The sequence below is a fragment of the Mustelus asterias genome, chromosome 15 (genome assembly GCF_964213995.1).
Source record: "Mustelus asterias chromosome 15, sMusAst1.hap1.1, whole genome shotgun sequence".
In the NCBI taxonomy this organism is placed as follows: domain Eukaryota; kingdom Metazoa; phylum Chordata; class Chondrichthyes; order Carcharhiniformes; family Triakidae; genus Mustelus; species Mustelus asterias.
In genome coordinates, this window is record NC_135815.1 from 63,532,150 (window position 1) to 63,551,225 (window position 19,076).

Sequence of the window (19,076 nt, forward strand, 5' to 3'; positions counted from 1 at the left end):
ACCCATAACCCTTAATCCTATTAAGACCATAAGACCATAAGACATAGGAGCGGAAGTAAGGGCCATTGGCCCCATCGAGTCCACTCCACCATTCAATCATGGTTGATTTCAACTCCATTTACCCGCTCTCTCCCCATAGCCCTTAATTCTTCGAGAAATCAAGAATTTATCAATTTCTGTCTTGAAGACGCTCAACGTCTCGGCCTCCACAGCCCTCTGTGGCAATGAATTCCACAGACCTACCACCCTCTGGCTGAAGAAATTTCTCCTCATCTCTGTTCTAAAGTGACTCCCTTTTATTCTAAGGCTGTGCCCCCGCATCCTAGTCTCCCCTGTTAATGGAAACAACTTCCCTACGTCCATCCTATCTAAGCCGTTCATTATCTTGTAAGTTTCTATCAGATCTCCCCTCAACCTCCTAAACTCCAATGAATATAATCCCACGATCCTCAGACGTTCATCGTATGTCAGGCCTACCATTCCTGGGATCATCCGTGTGAATCTCCGCTGGACCCGCTCCAGTGCCAGTATGTCCTTCCTGAGGTGTGGGGCCCAAAATTGCTCACAGTACTCCAAATGGGGCCTAACCAGTGCTTTATAAAGCCTCAGAAGTACATCCCTGCTTTTGTATTCCAAGCCTCTTGAGATAAATGACAATTAAGTCCCATGTACTCATCCAGAAGTCTCTTAAAAGACCCTATCGAGTTTGCCTCCACCACCATTGACGGCAGCCGATTCCACTCACCCACCACCCTCTGAGTGAAAAACTTACCCCTGACATCTCCTCTGTACCTTTAAACCTGTGTCCTCCCGTAGCAGCCATTTCAGCCCTGGGAAAAAGCCTCTGAGAATCCACCCGATCTATACCCCTCAACATCTTGTAAACCTCTATCAGGTCACCTCTCACCCTTCGTCTCTCCAAGGAGAAAAGACTGAGCTCCCTCAACCTATCCTCATAAGGCATGCCACCCAATCCAGGCAACATCCTTGTAAATCTTCTCTGCACCCTTTCAATAATTTCTACATCCTTCCTGTAATGAGGTGATCAGAACTGAGCACAGTACTCCAAGTGGACATGAGGAAGTGGTTGAGCAGGCTGACTAGCTGCAGAATGACACATGGAGGCTAAATGTAGAACAGGCTGCTAGTCCTTTTGTCATGTGCACTTTTTTGAAATCCATACACTCCTCCTCTGGTCCTTTTTTTCTCTGAAGTTTAAGTCTCTGAAACTTCCTCAATCTTAAGATTTTTAGTGGAATACAAGTTCAGTATAAATACCCCCTTGGCGTCCCAACTTATCAGTACTGGTATTGGGCCTGCCTTCATGAATTCTGGATACAGGTAACGGAACAGGCTAAGCTTACACTGTCCCAGTCACAACTCATTATTTTGTATTTCAGATGCGCAGCAGGATATTATGGAAACATAATGTACGACAGAAGAGTAGTACGAGGAAATACGTATGCACAGCATACCCTCCCTGTGGTAGGTGTATTGAACACTACTCTAGTTTGACTAAGCTCAAGGTTATAGCAGCCAATTTAACAAAATAGTAATGACTGATTTTCTTATACTGGCAGTGCATTCAGTCAAAGCAGGAATCAAATTCTGTTTATAGCTAAATATAAGCAGTTCCAGACATAATCTTTTCCATGTTCCACAGACAGTGTTTAAGGCTGTCCTGTGTTATTCTTTGCTGTGTAAGGCTTTAAACCCATGTTCAGATCTAAGTGACCCACTTAGGGGAATATTCTGACCTGTATGTTATCTTGTTTGAGACTTTAAGGGATAGGCAAAAGTACTGACAGGTAAACCAAGACTGGACAATATTTAAAAGGAAAATCAATAGCATACTTGAGTAACATATTTCATATGTATAAAAATCAAGAACACGCTAGCCAAGAATGAGATGGCATGAATAAATAGGAGTGTGGGTAAAATTGAATCTGAAGGAGAGAGCCATAGAAGAAGAAATCCTACAGTGCAGAAGGAGGCCATTCGGCCCATCGAGTCTGCACCGACCACAATCCCACCCAGACCCTACCCCCACATATTTACCCGCTAATCCCTCTAACCTACGCATCTTAGGATTCTAAGGGGCAATTTTTAACCTGGCCAATCAACCTAACCCGTACATCTTTGGACAGAGCACAAAAGTAATAAAGATGACCCAAGGAAATATGTTTTTATATATTTTATATATAAGGAAATATGGTAACAGAGTTTGAAATAAGCTTGGCGTAAATGGGTCTTTTTTTGATTGGCAGTCAGTGACTACTGGGGTTCCGCAGGGATCTGTGCTAGGACTCCAACTGTTCACATTATATATTAATGATTTGGAAGAGGGAACTGAATGTATTATAGAAACATAGAAAAACTACAGCACAAACAGGCCCTTCGGCCCACACGTTGTGCCGAACATATCCCTACCTTCTAGACCTGCCTATAACCATCCTATTAAGCTCCATGTACTCATCCAGGAGTCTCTTAAAAGACCCTATTGAGTTTGCCTCCACCACTGATGGCAGCCGATTTCACTCGCCCACCACCCTCTGTGAAAAACTTCCCCCTAACATTTCCCCTGTACCTACCCCCCAGCACCTTAAACCTGTGTCCTCTCGTAGCAGACATTTCCACCCTGGGAAAAAGCCTCCGAGAGTCCACCCGATCTATGCCTCTCAACATCTTATACACCTCTATTAGGTCTCCTCTCATCCTACGTCTCTCCAAGGAGAAAAGACCGAGCTCCCTCAGCCTATCCTCATAAGGCATGCCACTCAATCCAGGCAACATCCTTGTAAATCTCCTCTGCACCCTTTCAATCTTTTCCACATCCTTCCTGTAATGAGGCGACCAGAACTGAGCACAGTACTCCAAGTGGGGTCTGACGAGGGTCTTATATAGCTGCATCATTATCCCCGGACTCCTAAACTCAATCCCTCGATTGATAAAGGCCAGCACACCATACGCCTTCTTAACCACCTCCTCCACCTGCGTGGCCGATTTTAGAGTCCTATGGACCCGGACCCCAAGGTCCTTCTGATCCTCTACAGTACTAAGAGTCTTTCCCTTTACATTGTACTCCTTCATCCCATTTGACCTGCCAAAATGGACCACTACGCATTTATCAGGGTTGAAGTCCATCTGCCACTTCTCCGCCCAGTCTTGCATCCTATCTATGTCCCTCTGTAACTTCTGACATCCCTCCAGACTATCCACAACCCCACCAACCTTCGTGTCGTCGGCAAACTTACCAGCCCATCCCTCCACTTCCTCATCCAGGTCATTTATGAAAATGACAAACAGTAAGGGTCCCAGAACAGATCCCTGGGGCACACCACTGGTGACTGACTTCCATTTAGAAAAAGACCCATCTATACACACTCTCTGCCTCCTTTGGGCAAGCCAGTTCTGGATCCACCGGGCAGCAGCCCCTTGGATCCCATGCCCTCTCACTTTTTCTAGAAGCCTTGCATGGGGGACCTTATCGAACGCCTTGCTAAAATCCATATAAACCACATCTACCGCTTTCCCTTCGTCAATGTGTTTAGTCACATTTTCGAAGAACTCCACCAGGCTCGTAAAGCACGATCTGCCTTTGACAAAGCCATGCTGAGTATTCTTGAGCATGCTAAACCTCTCTAAATGCTCATATATCCTGTCCCTCAGGATCTTCTCCATCAGTTTACCAACCACTGAGGTTAGACTCACCGGTCGGTAATTTCCTGGGCTATCCCTATTCCCCTTCTTGAAAACAGGAACCACATCCGCAATCCTCCGGCACCTCTCCTGTCTCCATCAACGACGCAAAGATCATCGCCAGAGGCTCTGCAATCTCTGGGGTACATCCCATCCGGACCCGGCGGCTTATCTATCTTGAATGGGTGTAAATTGAGAGGTAGATACTCAACGAGACCTTGGTGTCCCATGCAACAGTCGCTGAAAGTAAGCCTGCAAGTACAGCAGGCATTAAAGAGGGCAAATGTTGGCCTTCATAGCGAGAGGATTTGAGGATAGGGATGTTTTGCTGCGATTGTATAAGGTGTTGGTGAGGCCACATCTGGAGTATTGTGTGGAGTCTTGGTGTCCTTATCTGAGGAAGGATGTCCTTGTTATAGAGGGAGTACAGCGAAGGTTTACCAGGCTGATTCCTGGGATGGCAGGTCTGTCATATGAAGAGAGACTAAATCGGTTAGGATTATATTCACTGGAGTTTAGAAAAGTCAGAGGGGATCTCATAGAAACTTATAAAATTCTAACCGGGTTAGACAGGGTAGATTCGGAAAGAACATTTTCAATGATGGGGGAGTCCAGAACTAGGGGTCATAGTTTTAAGGATAAGGGGTGAACCTTTCAGAACTGAGGTAAGGAGAAATTTCTTCACAGAGGGTGGTGAATGTTTGGAATTCACTACCACCGAATGTAGTTGAGGCCAAAACGCTGTCTGATTTCAAGAAGGAATGAGATAGAGCTCTTGGAGCTAGAGGGATCAAGGGATATGGGGTGGGGGGGGGATCAGGATATTAGAGTCATAGAATCCCAGCAGTACAGAAGGAGGCCATTCAGCCCATCTAGCCTACATTGACAACAATCCCACCCTATCCCGTAACCCCACATATTTACCCTGCCAATAATCCCCCAATAAATCTAGTTTAAACTAGATTGGCAGGGGATGGGATCCTCAGCAGCAGAGAAGCAAATGAGGGGCTGAAAGGAGATGCAGGACTCCGCAACGACAAGCTGAATAGACATGATAGGCAGAATCACAGCAGGGAGTGGGGAAAACCTGTTGGGTTAAATTATATCTATTTCAATGCAAGACGGCTTGACAGGTAAGGCTGATGAACTCAGACATGGATAGGTATGTGGGACTGGGATATTATAGCCATTACTGAAACATGACCAACTGAGGGACAGGACTGGCAGCATAATGTTCCAGGGTACAGGTGCTTTAGGCGGGGCAGAGGTGGAGGAAAGAGAGGAGGGGGAGTTACATTTTTGATTAAGGAGAGCATCACGGCAGTAGTCAGATGAAATAACCGAGGGATCATCCAGTGATGTTTTGTGGGTGGAACTAAAAAATAAGAAGGGGATGGTGACCTTATTGGGGTTGTGCGATAGGCCCCCAAATAGTCAAAGGGAATTAGAAAAATAAATATGAAGGGAGATTGGGGAGACTTGCAGAACTAATAAGGTTGTCATCGGGATTTTAATTTTCCTAACATAGACAGGGACTGCCATAGTGTTAAGGGCTCAGTTGGGGTGAGATTTAAGTGTGTTCAGGAAAGTTTCCTCAGGCAGTATATGGAGGGTCCTACTCGGGAAAGGGCACACTTGACCTACTCTTGGGGAAATAGGACAGGGCAAGTGACTGAGGTGACGGTGGGGGACCACTTTGGGATCATAGTTCTATTTACTTTAAAATAGTTTGTGGAAAGGAACAAAACTGGTGCAAGTTCTAAATTGGGGCAAGGGGAATTTTGATGGAATTAGGCAGGAGCTTGCAATGGTTGATTGTTTGAGGGCAAAGGGACCGCTGGCAAGTAGGAAGCCTTTAAAGGTGAAATAGCTAGAGTTTAGTGTCTTTATGCCCCTGTTAAGATGAAGGGCAAGGCTAGCAGGAGTAGGGAACCCTAGATGACAAAACATATTGAGGCTTTGGCCAGGAGAAAGGAGGCATGGCTCAGATACAAACAGCTCAAATCAAGGGATTCCCTGGAGGTGTACAGGGGATACAGGAGTATACTTGAGAAGGAAATTGGGAGGACCAAAAGGGGGCATGAGGCATCTTTGGCTGAGAGGGTTAAGGTGAATCTAAAGGGATTCTTTAAATATATTAAAGGAAAAAGAATAACTAGAGAGAGAATAGAACCCTTAAGGACCAAAATGGGCACATATGGAACTGCAGGATATGGTCGAGGTTCTCAATGAATATTACTCCTGTGTTTACCGTAGAGAAAGACATGAAGACTTGGGAACCTGGGAAAGTTAGTGGCGACGTACTGGGGACAGTTCACATTATAATAGAGGAGGTGATGGACGTATTAAAATCTATGAAGGTCGATAAATCTGGCCCTGACCAGGTATATCCAAGTATGCCGCGTGATGCTAGAGAAGAAATTGCGGGAACCCTGGCTGAGATATTGTGGTGGGTAAGTTACTGGAGAGAATTCTGAGGGATAAGATATACAGGCATTTGGAAAGACTGGGTTTGATTAGGAGTAGTCAGCATGGCTTTGTGCATGAGAGATCATGTCTTGCAAATTTGTTGGAATTATTTGAAGTGACCAGGATGGTTAATGAGGGCAGGGCAGTAGATGTAGTCTGTATGGACTTCATTAAGGCCTTTGATAAAGTTCCTCATGGTAGGCTGTTCTGGAAGGTTAGATCATATGGCAAATTGGATATACAATTGGCTTGGTGGTAGGAAGCAGAGTGTAATAGTGGAAGGATGCTTGTCGGACTGGAGGCCTGTGACTAGTGGTGTGTCTCGGTCAGTGCTGGGCCCATTGCTGTTTGTTATCTATATCAATGATTTGGATGACAATGTACAAGGCATGATCAGTAAGTTTGCAGGTGACACGAGAATAGGTGGTATTGTAGACAGTGAGGAAGGTTATCAAAAATTGCAGCAGAATCTTGATCAACTGCAGAAGTGGGCCGAGAAATGGCAAATGGAGTTCAATGCTGTTAAATGTGAGGTGTTGTATTTTGGAAAGTCAAATCAAGGTAGGACTTTCATGTGAATGGTAGGACCTTGAGGAGTATCGTGGAATAGAGGGACCTTGAAATTCAGGTGCACGATTCTCTAAAGGTGGAGTCACAGGTCAATAGGGCAGTGAAGAAGGCTTTTGGCATGCTGGCCTTTATCAGTGAGGGCATTGAGTATAGAAGTTGGGAAGCCAGTGTTGTGAAGTTAGTGTTTGTAAAATTATAATAAATTGTAAAAATGCTAAGACTTGTAAAATTGTCTGATTAATAGCTGGTTTAGGTTTTTTTACTGTACAAAAGAGCTGCAGGTGCAAAAATCCAGCACAGACTGAAACCATGTATCAGGCAAAAGCGATGATGTGGAGATGCTGGCGTTGGACTGGGGTGAACACAGTAAGAGTTTTAACAACACCAGGTTAAAGTCCAACAGGTTTATTTGGTAGCAAATACCATTAGCTTTCGGAGCGCAGCTCCTTCGTCAGATGGAGTGGAAATGTGCTTTCAAACAGGGCACAGAGACACAAAATCAAGTTACAGAATACTGATTAGAATGCGAATCCCTACAGCCAACCAGATCTTAAAGATACAGACAATGTGGGTGGAGGGAGCATTAAGCACAGGCTAAAGAGATGTGTATTGTCTCCAGACAGGATAGCCCGCAAGTCCAGGAGGCAAGCTGTGGGGGTTACTGATAATGTGACATAAATCCAACATCCAACAGGCAAAAGCAACAGGGTTGCTTTGGTAAAAGGCTTTTGGCATTTGAATCAGAACATGTTTTTGAATTTTAACCAATCAATTTAAAATAAGCTGCTGTGATTCAAATGTCTATCAAATTTGAATTTTGATAACCTATAAACCAATCCTACTGTGTGAATTTTGGTATGTCATTGGGGCTATGAAGGCTACAGTTCCTAGCTCCAAATGACCAGAAGATCTCCTGCCTAAATGTGCTACAGTTCACAGCTGTCTCAGAGAGAGACACAGACAGCAACTTTCGGCAAATGTAACAGCCACAATTATGTCTTAAGAGAAAGCCTCCTCTTATCTCAGAAGAACAGACCAACGGAACCCAGGAGAAGTCAACAAAGAAGAAAGAGCAGTCCGGAAGCTGACAAAATTGACTGCATTTTGTGAGACCAAAAATTCTATTTTTTTTTGTTAATAAATGGAAATTGTAATTATCTAAACAGCATTCCTTAGAATAGTGTTTTATTCGGTTTGTTAATAGGTCAGTTAACCAGTTTGCTGTTAGTTAGATAAAATAAAGTGTTACTTGTTTATTTTTAAAGAGAGACTCTCAGGTAGTTATTTTGATTTAACCACCAAGAACTGTTGTAAGCAGATCATACTATTTCTCACATACCCTCTAATAGATTATGAAAGGGAGGTACTTCTCTTTGTGGTTGAGTGTTAGTTCTCAGAGGAGATCTCCTCCCATTCATTACATTATGTTGCAGTTGTACAGGGTGTTGGTGAGGCCGTACCTGGAGTACTGTGTTCAGTTTTGGTTGCCTTGCTATAGGAAAGATGTTATTAAACTGGAGAGAATGCAGAAGAGATTTACAAGGATGTTGCCAGGACTTAAGGGACTGAGTTATAGATTGGACAGGCTAGGCCTTTTTGCTTTGGAGCATAGGAAACTGAGGGGTGACCATTTGGAGGTGTATAAGATCATGAGAGGCATGGATAGGGTGAATGGACTAGAGGGCATAGGTTTAAGTTAGGAGGGGAAAGAATTCATGGGAACCTGAAGAGCAATTTTTTTACACAGGGTGGTACGTATGTGGAATGAGCTGCTGGAGGAAGTGGTTGAGGCAGGACATTGACAACATTTAAAAGGATATCTGATAGATACATGGATAGAAAAGGTTTAGAGAGATATGGACCAAATGCAAGTGAATGGGATTAAATTAGATGGGTATTTTGGTCGGCATGGACCAGTTTGGGGCGAAGGGTCTGTCTCCATGCTGTAGATTCTATGATCCTATAAAGAAAAGAAAGAGGAAATTTGAATTGAAAATACCATTTAATATATAGAATATAAACAATGTTACGATGAGTACCTAGTAACAGAATTGAGATGGGGATAAAGCCATTAGAATCATAGAATCCCTACAGTGTAGAAGGAGGCCATTGGGCCCTTCAAATCTACACCGACTCTTCAACAAAGCATCTTATCCAGGCCCATCCACCACCACATCCCTATAACCTCACGCATTTACCCCACTAATCCTCCAACCTAAACACCTTTGGACATTTAAGAGTCAATTTAGCATGGCCAATCCACCAAACCTGCACATCTTTTGGACTGTGGGAGGAAACTGGAACACCCAGAGGAAACGCATGCAGGTACTGGGAGAACGTGCAAACTCTACACAGACCCATGGTTGGAATCACACATGGGTCCCTGGTGCTGTAAGGCAGCAGTGCTAACCACTGTGCCACCCCTAATTAAACATGAGCAAGATAAACTCTTGGGAGGGAATACTGAAATAGCAGAGATACTGGATAGATGCTTTGTTTCAGCTCTCACTGAGCCGATTTAACAAGAGATAATTGCAACAGTAGAAGTCATCAAGAAGAATATTACAATTGAGATTGAAAGAAACAAAGAACTCGACAAATTTAAAAAGGCCAAAATCAAAACAATGCTCGAAAAACTCAGCAGTATCTGTGGAGAGAGAAACAGAGTCCGTGGCTTACATTAACACTGCAATGAAGTTTCTGTGAAAATCCTCTAGTTGCCACACTCGGGCATCTTTTTGGGTACACTGAGGGAGAATTTAGCATAGCCAATGCACCTAACGGAGGTGCGAATTTTGTCCCCATGGCTGTTCCATGTGTCTGGATGAAGAACTGGTTGTTGAAGGTGAAGATATTGTGGTCCAGGATGAAGCGGATGAGTTGTAAAATTGCATCTGGAAACTGGCAGTTGACGGCATTGAGTACTGAGGCCGTTGCAGCAATGCCATCATCGTGGGGGATGCTGGTGTAGAGTGCCGAGACATCCATTGTGACGAGGAGTGCTCCTGGTTCAACTGCTCCATGTGTGTTGAGTTTCTGTAGGAAGTCCGCAGTGTCGTGACAAAAGCTGGGCGTTCTTTGTACAATGGGTTTCAAGATGCCCTCGACATAGCCGGAGGTGCCAGAGGACTAGAGAACCGTTAATGTGGTTCTGCTATTTAAGAAGGGTTGCAGAGATAAGCCACAGGCCAATGTCATAGAATCATAGAACATACAGTGCAGAAGGAGGCCATTTGGCACATCGAGCCTGCAACAACAGTCCCACCCGGACCCTATTCCCATATTTAACCTGCTAATCCCCTGACACCTAAGGGACAATTTATCATGGCCAATCAACTTAACCCACACTTTGGAATGTGGAAGAAAATCGGAGCATCTGGAGGAAACCCACGCAGACACAGGGAGAACGTGCATATTTCCAGAAAACATTTTGGAAGGAATAACAGCAAAATGGACTATTTAAATGGTAAAAAATTGCAGCATGCTCCTGTGCAGAGAGACCTGGGTGTCCTTGTGCAGGAATCTCAAGGAGCTGATTTGCAGGTGCAGCAGGTAATTAAGAAAGCAAATGGAATTTTGTCCTTCATTGCCGGAGGGATGGAGTTTAAAAACAGCGAGGTTATGTTAAGATTGGTGGAGTAGTGGATGAGGTGGAGGGCTGTTATAGGCTGCAAAGAGACATAGATAGGATGCAAAGCTGGGCTGAAAAATGGCAAATGGAGTTTAACCCTGATAAATGTGAGGTGATTCATTTTGGTAGGACTAATTTAAATGTGGATTACAGGGTCAAAAGTAGGGTTCTGTAGACTGTGGAGGAACAGAGAGATCTTGGGGTCCATATCCACAGATCTCTAAAGGTTGTCACTCAAGTGGATAGAGCTGTGAAGAAGGCCTATAGTGTGTTAGCTTTTATTAACAGGGGGTTGGAGTTTAAGAGCCGTGGGGTTATGCTGCAACTGTACAGGACCTTGGTGAGACCACATTTGGAATATTGTGTGCAGTTCTGGTCACCTCACTATAAGGAGGATGTGGAAGCGCTGGAAAGAGTACAGAGGAGATACCTGGATACTGTTTCTGATTTGGTCTCCTTACTCGAGAAAGAATATACTGGCACTGGAGCGGGTGCAGAGGAGATTCACTAGGTTGATTCCAGGATGCTGCCTGGTTTGGAGGGTAGGTCTTATGAGGAAAGGTTGAGGGAGCTAGGGCTGTTCTCTCTGGAGCAGAGGGGGCTGAGGGGAGACTTAATAGAGGTTTATAAAATGATGAAAGGGATAGATAGAGTGAACGTTCAAAGACTATTTCCTCGGGTGGATGGAGCTATTACAAGGGGGCATAACTATAGGGTTCATGGTGGGAGATATAGGAAGGATATCAGAGGTAGGTTCTTTACGCAGAGAGTGGTTGGGAGGTGGAATGGACTACCTGCAGTGATAGTGGAGTCAGACACTTCAGGAACATTTAAGCGGTTATTGGCTAGGCACATGGAGCACACCAGGATGATAGGGAGTGGGATAGCTTGATCTTGGTTTCAGATAAAGTTCGGCACAACATCGTGGGCCGAAGGGCCTGTTCTGTGCTGTACTGTTCTGTTCTATTGTAGCTGTATAAGGTGCTGGTGAGGCCACACCTGGACACTGTTTCTGATTTGGTCTCCTTACTCGAGAAAGGATAAACTGGCACTGGAGCGGGTGCAGAGGAGATTCACTCGGTTGATTCCAGAGTTGAGAGGGTTGGCTTATGAGGAGAGACTGAGTAGACTGGGGTTATACTCATTGGAATTCAGAAGAATGACGGGAGATCTTATAGAAACATACAAGGTTATGAAGGGAATAGATAAGATAGAAGCAGGGAAGTTGTTTCTACTGGTGGATGAAACTAGAACTAGGGGGCATAGCCTTAAAATAAGGGGAAGCAAGATTTAAAGGAATTAAGAGTTATGGTGAGTGGGCGGGTGGGTAAGTGGAGCTGAGTCCATGAAAAGATTAGCCAGGATCTTATTGAATGGCGGAGCAGGCTCGAGGAGCCAGATGGCCTACTCCTGCTCCGAATTCTTATGTTATGTTTTTATTCCATACAGACAGTGACCCAAGGCCGGAATTGAACCCGGCTCCCTGGCGTTGTGAGACAGCATGTGCTAATCACTGTGCCTCTCCTCTCTTCATCAACCCACTGGCCGAATTGATCAAGATCCCATTGCAATGCTAGATAACCTTCATAGAATCCCTACAGTGCAGTGCAGAAGGAGGCCATTCAGCCCATCGAGTCTGCACTGACTACAATCCCACCCAGGCCCTATTCCCGTAACCCCTCAAATTTACCCTGCTAATCCCCCCTGACACTAGGGTTAATTTAGCATGGCCAGTTAACGTAACCTGCACATCTTTGGACTGTGGGAGGAAACCGGACCACCCGGAGGAAACCCACGCGGACATAAGGAGAATGTGCCAACTCCACATAGACAGTGATTTGAGGCCTGAATTGAACCTGGATCCCTGGCGCTGTGAGGCAGCAGTGCTAACCACTGTGTCACTGTCATTGTCCACGATGCCACCGATCCTGGTGTCATCTGCAAACTTACTAACCATGCCTCCTAAATTTGCCTACAAATCATTCAAATAAATAACAAATAACAGTGGACCCAGCACCGATTCCTGAGGCACACTGCTGGTCACAGGTCTCCAGCTTGAAAAACAACCCTCTACAACCACCCTCTGTCTTCTGTCGTCAATCCAATTTTGTATACAATTGGCTACCTCACCCAGATCCTGTGAGATTTAACCTTATGCAACAACCTACCATGCGATACCTTGTCAAAGGCCTTGCTAAAGTTCATGTAGACAACATCAACTGCACTGCCCTCATCTACCTTGGTTACTCCTTCAAAAAACTCAATCAAATTTGTGAGACATGATTTTCCACTCACAAAGCTATGCTGACTGTCCCTAATCATCAGTCCTTGCCTCTCTAAATGCCTGTAGATCTTGTCTCTCAGCATACCTTCTACCAACTGACCCATTACAGACGTTGGGCTCACCGGTCTGTAGTTCCCAGGCTTTTCCCTGCAGTCCCCCTTAAACAAAACCACAACACTTGCTACTCTCCAATCTTCAGGCACCTCACCTGTGGATGTTGATGGTTCAAAAACTCTGCTAGGGGACCCACAATTTCCTCCCAGCCCCCCACAGCATCCTGGGATACATTTCATCAGGCCCTGGGGATTTATCTACCTTGATGCGCTTTAAGACTTACAGCACCACCACCTCTGTAATATGTACACTCCTCAAGACATCATAATGTATTTCCCCAAGTTCCCTAACATCCATGCCTTTCTCAACAGTAAATACTGATGAGAAATATTCATTTCGGATCTCACCCATGTCAGTGGTAGGGAAACTCTTGGAAAAAATTCTGAAAGAGAGCATCTATCTCCATTTGATCAGGGATAGTCAGCATGGCTTTGTCAGAAGGAGGTTATGCTTCACAAATTTGATTGAATTTTTTGAATGGTGACCAGGTGTGCAAGATGGGGATAGTGCAGTTGATGTAGTTTAGATGGATTTCACAAGGGCCCTCATGGGAGACTTATTATCATAGAATTCATAGAAACCCTACAGTGCAGAAAGAGACCATTCAGCCCATCGAGTCTGCACCGACCACAATCACACACAGGCCCTACCCCCATATCCCTACATATTTTACCCACTAATCCCTCTAACCTACGCATCTCAGGACACCAGTGAAACCAATCTAAGCCCCTCTAATTTACACTATTCCAATATCATCCATATGTTTATCCAATAGCCATTTAAATGCTCTTAATGTTGACCTGTCCACTACTGCTGCAGGCAGGGCATTCCACATCTTTACTATCTGAGTAAAGAACCTACCTCTCATCTGTCCTATATCTATCACCCCTCAATTTAAAGCTATGTCCCCTCGTGTTAGCCATCACCATTTGAGGAAAAAGGCTCTCACTATCCACCCTATCTAATCCTCTGATCATCTTGTATGCCTCTATTAAGTCACCTCTTAACCGTCTTCTCTCTAACGAAAACAACCTCAAGTCCCTCAGCCTTTCCTCATACGATCTTCCCACCATACCAGGCAACATCCTGGTAAATCTCCCCTGCACTCTTTCCAACGCTTCCACATCTTTCCTATAATTCTCTTGTTAGAAACATAGAATCATAGAAAAGCTACAGCACAAAACAGGCCCTTCGGCCCCACAAGTTGTGCCGAACATATCCCTACCTTTTAGGCCTACCTATAACCCTCCATCCTATTAAGTCCCATGTACTCATCCAGGAGTCTCTTAAAAGACCCTATTGAGTTTGCCTCCACCACCACTGACGGCAGCCGATTCCACTCGTCCACCACCCTCTGTGTGAAAAACTTCCCCCTAACATTTCCCCTGTACCTAACCTCCAGCACCTTAAACCTGAGTCCTCCCGTAGCAGCCATTTCCACCCTGGGAAAAAGCCTCCGAGAGTCCACCCGATCTATGCCTCTCAACATCTTATACACCTCTATTAGGTCTCCTCTCATCCTACGTCTCTCCAAGGAGAAAAGACAGAGCTCCCTCAGCCTATCCTCATAAGGCATGCCACTCAATCCAGGCAACATCCTTGTAAATCTCCTCTGCACCCTTTCAATCTTTTCCACATCCTTCCTGTAATGAGGCGATCAGAACTGTGCACAGTACTCCAAGTGGGGTCTGAAGAGGGTCTTATATAGCTGCATCATCATCCCCGGACTCCTAAACTCAATCCCTCGATTGATAAAGGCCAGCACACCATACGCTTTCTTAACCACCTCCTCCACCTGCGGGGCCGATTTTAGAGTCCTATGGACCCGGACCCCAAGGCCCTTCTGATCCTCTACAGTACTAAGAGTCTTTCCCTTTATATTGTACTCCTTCATCCCATTTGACCTGCCAAAATGGACCACTACGCATTTATCAGGGTTGAAGTCCATCTGCCACTTCTCCGCCCAGTCTTGCATCCTATCTATGTCCCTCTGTAACTTCTGACATCCCTCCAGACTATCCACAACCCCACCAACCTTCATGTCGTCGGCAAACTTACCAACCCATCCCTCCACTTCCTCATCCAGGTCATTTATGAAAATGACAAACAGTAAGGGTCCCAGAACAGATCCCTGGGGCACACCACTGGTGACCGACCTCCATTTAGAAAAAGACCCATCTATACCCACTCTTTGCCTCCTTTGGGCAAGCCAGTTCTGGATCCACAGGGCAGCAGCCCCTTGGATCCCATGCCCTCTCGCTTTTTCTAGAAGTCTTGCATGGGGGACCTTATCGAACGCCTTGCTAAAATCCATATAAACCACATCTACATTGATGCTTTCCCTTCGTCAATGTGTTTAGTCACATTTTCGAAGAACTCCACCAGGCTCGGAAGGCACGATCAGCCTTTGACAAAGCCATGCTGAGTATTCTTGAGCATACTAAACCTCTCCAAATGCTCATAAATCTTGTCCCTCAGGATCTTCTCCCTCAGCTTACCAACCACTGAGGTTAGTCTCACCGGTCCGTAATTTCCTGGGCTATCCCTATTCCCCTTCTTGAAAATAGGAACCACATCCGCAATCCTCCGGCACCTCTCCCGTCTCCATCGACGACGCAAAGATCATCGCCAGAGGCTCTGCAATCTCTTCCCTTGCCTCCCACAGTAACCTGGGGTATATCCATATCCAGACCTGGTGACTTATCTATCTTGATGCCATTCAAAGATTCCAGCACAACCTCTTTGTTAAAGTCCACATACTCAATTTTTTCAGTCCACCGCAAGCCCGCAGTACATCCACCCAGGTCCTTCTCGTCTGTGAAAACCGAGGCAAAATACTCATTAAGCACTTCTGCCATTTCTACTGGTTCCGTACAGATTTTCCCGCCTTCATCTTTTATAAGCCCTATTCCTTCACGTCTCATCCTTTTACTCTTCACATATTTATAGAACGCCTTAGGGTTTTCCTCAATCCTACCTGCCAAAGCCTTCTCGTGATCCCTTCTGGCTCTCCTAATTTCCTCCTTTAGTCCCTTCCTACAAGCCGTATACTCATTTAGATCCCTATCTTCGCCAAGCTCTCTGAACCTTTTGTACGCTTTCCTTTTCTTCTCGACTAGGTCCCACACAGCTTTCGTGCGCCACGGTTCCTTTAACCTACCAACTCCTCCATGTCTGCTCGGAACGTTGTCCTGTAAAACTCTAGACAGACATTCCTTGAAAAACTGCCACCTCTCTTCAGTAGATTTCCCCGAGAATACCTCCTTCCAATTTACTCCTCTAATTTGCTGCCTTATGTCTTCATATTTCCCCTTACTCCATATAAACGCTTTCCTAGCTTGCCTGATCCTCTCTTTTTCCAATGCAAGCATAAAGGAGATAGAGTTATGATTGCTATCCCCAAGATGCTCTCCCACTGAGAGATCTGACACCTAGACAGGTTCATTGGTCAGTATCAGATCACGTACAGCCTCTCCTCTTGTAGGCTTGTCCACATGCTGTGTCAGGAAACCCTCCTGAACACACCCAACAAACTCCTCCCCATCCAATCCCCTTACCCTAGGGATATTCCAATCTATGTTTGGGAAATTAAAGTCTCCCATCACAGCAACTCTGCTATTATTGCAACTCTCCAGGATCTGTTTCCCTATCTGCTCCTCCATCTCCCTGTTACTATTGGGCGGCCTTTGGAAAACTCCCAGCAAAGTGATCGACCCCTTCCCACTCCGAACTTCCACCCACAGAGACTCTGTAGACAATCCCTCCACAGCATACACCTTCTCTACAGCTGTGACACAACCCTGATCAGCAGTGCCACTCCACCCCCTCTCTTGCCTCCCTCCCTGTCCTTCCTGGAACATCTGAATCCCGGCACCTGGAGTATCCAGTCCTGTCCCTGAGACATCCAAGTCTCCGTAATGGCCACCACATCACACTTCCAGGCATCGATCCACGCTCTGAGCTCATCCCCTTTATTCATTATACTCCTGGCATTAAAGTAAACACATCTCAATCCTTTGGTCTGAGCACTCTCCTCCTCTATCCCCCATCCATCCTCTCTGGCACCATCCCTGTGTCTAAAGAAAGAATAAAGCAAAATACAGCACAGGAACAGACCCATCGGCCTTCCAAGTCTGTGCTGATCATGATGCCCTAACTAAACTAAAAAAAGAACACCACCTACCCTCACTCGGTCCGTACCCCTCGAATTCCTCCCTATTCATCTACCGATCCAGATGCCTCTTAAATGTTGCAAATGTGCCTGCTTTTACCACTACCTCCGCAGCACGTTTCAGGTGCCCGCCACTCTGCATGAAAAACTTCCCATGCACATCTCCCTTAAACTTTCCCCCTCTTACCTCGAACCTGTGCCCCCTTGTAATTGACACTTCCGCCCTTGGAAAAAACCTCTGACTATCCACCCTGTCTATGCCTCATAATTTTGTTGACCTCTATCAGGTCTCCCCCAGCTTCCACCTTTCCAGTGAAAGCACTCCTAATTTATTCAACCTCTCTTCATACACCCTCGAGACCAGGCAACATCCTGGTGAACCTTCTTTGCACTCTCCCCAAAGCTGCCACATCCTTCTGATAGTGTGGCGACCAGAACTGCACACAATACTCCAAATGTAGCCTAACAAAAGTTTCATATAGCTGCAACATGATTTCCTAACTCTTGTACTCAATGCTCAGGCTGATGAAGGGGCAAGCATGCTTCCTAGATCGCCTTGGCCACCTGTCTTGCCACTTTTAGGGAACTGTGGACCTGTACACCCAGATCCTTCTCTATGTTAATGTTCCTAAGGATTCTACCATTTACAGTATAATTTACACCTAAAATTGGTGCTTTAAAATGCATCACCTCGCATTTCATAGAATCATAGAAACCCTACAGTGCAGAAGGAGGCCATTCAGCCCATAGAGTCTGCACTGACAACAATACCACCTCAGCCCTATCACTGTAACCCCACATCTTTACTCTGCTGATCCCTCTAACCTACGCATCTCAGGACACTAAGGGGCAATTTAGCATGGCCAATGCACCGAACCTGCACATCTTACTCCATCCACCATTTGTGCGCTCAAGTCTCCAATCTATCTATATCCTGTTGTATCCTCTGACAATCTCCGGCACGATCAGCAGCTCCACCAATCTTCGTGTCATCCGCAAACTTACTAATCATACCTCCACATTTTCCTTCAGATCATTTATATATTCTGCAAACAACAGTATGAGGAAGCACAGACCATGCTGCCCGACTTAACTAGGGTAGCATTTCTCCTGCCTTCTCTTGCAAGTCCCCTTTTATTAATCCTTAATCAACCCTACTTTTTTTTTTTGCTATACTTTTATTATTTATATCCTCATTGAATCGTTGCCAGTCTCTCTTCCTTGCTTTTCTTATTTGTGTCCCAGCCAGGAGACAGGGAGAATATATCCATGTCATCCTGGCTAGTTAATTTTATTTGCTCTTTTTTTCCAAAATCGCTGGGCAGATAAAATGACTCCAGCTGATTACGCGCTGGTTTTTGAAAATTTCAGATCAGTTTGAATACTAATAAAGACTAACCTGGGAAACCCCTGGAACGTAACACTCCTTGCATCACATAAACATTCCAGCCAAACCAACACAATGGATTAGCAGACAAGATGGAAAAAGCCAGCTCTCAATAAAGGCAGCTGTTTGTGACTCCTAATCTTCAATGTAATGCTATTTACCTCATCATTACCTACTCCAAAACACAATGAGCTTCAACCAAGGGTCTCATTGGCTGAATAGTTCAACCCGAAACCACCGTCACATACTGAGACTTGAACTGTTTGAACTCCTTTAATTATATAGCTTTTGGATTTTATAAAACATTGAATTATATAAAACATTGGTTAGGTCACAGCTAAAGTCTTGTGTGCAGCTCTGGAATTCACATTATAGGAAGGATGTGATAGCATTGGAAAGGGTGCAAAGGAAATTTACCAGCATATTGCCTGGGCTGGAGAGTTTAATCATGAGGAAAGATTGGATATGCTGGGGTTGCTTTCTTTGGAGCAGAGGAGCCTGAGGGGGTGACATGGTTGAGATGTATAAAATTAAGGGGCATGATTTAGATGTATAAAATTGAGGGCATAGATAGAGGAGACGGGAAGAAACTTTTCCCTTTGGTGAATGATGAGGGGGGCATCGATTTAAGGTAAGGGGCAAGCTGTTTAGAGGGGATGTGAGGGGAAAAAAAATTCTCTCAAAGGGTGCTGGGAGTCTGGAACTCACTGCCTGAAAGGGTGGTGGAGGCAGAGACCCTCATAACATTTAA

General features: G+C 45.1%; 1 protein-coding gene across 1 annotated transcript in view; it reads left to right on the forward strand.

The window, feature by feature from the left end:
- Window positions 1–19,076, forward strand: part of rsph3 (radial spoke head 3) — a 160,036-nt gene continuing 140,960 nt past the window's right edge. The window contains exon 1 of the mRNA XM_078229990.1: window positions 1–1,485. Within this exon, the coding sequence (XP_078086116.1) occupies window positions 1,429–1,485 (57 nt within the window). The 5' untranslated portion in view covers window positions 1–1,428. The remainder of the gene's footprint in view (window positions 1,486–19,076) is intronic.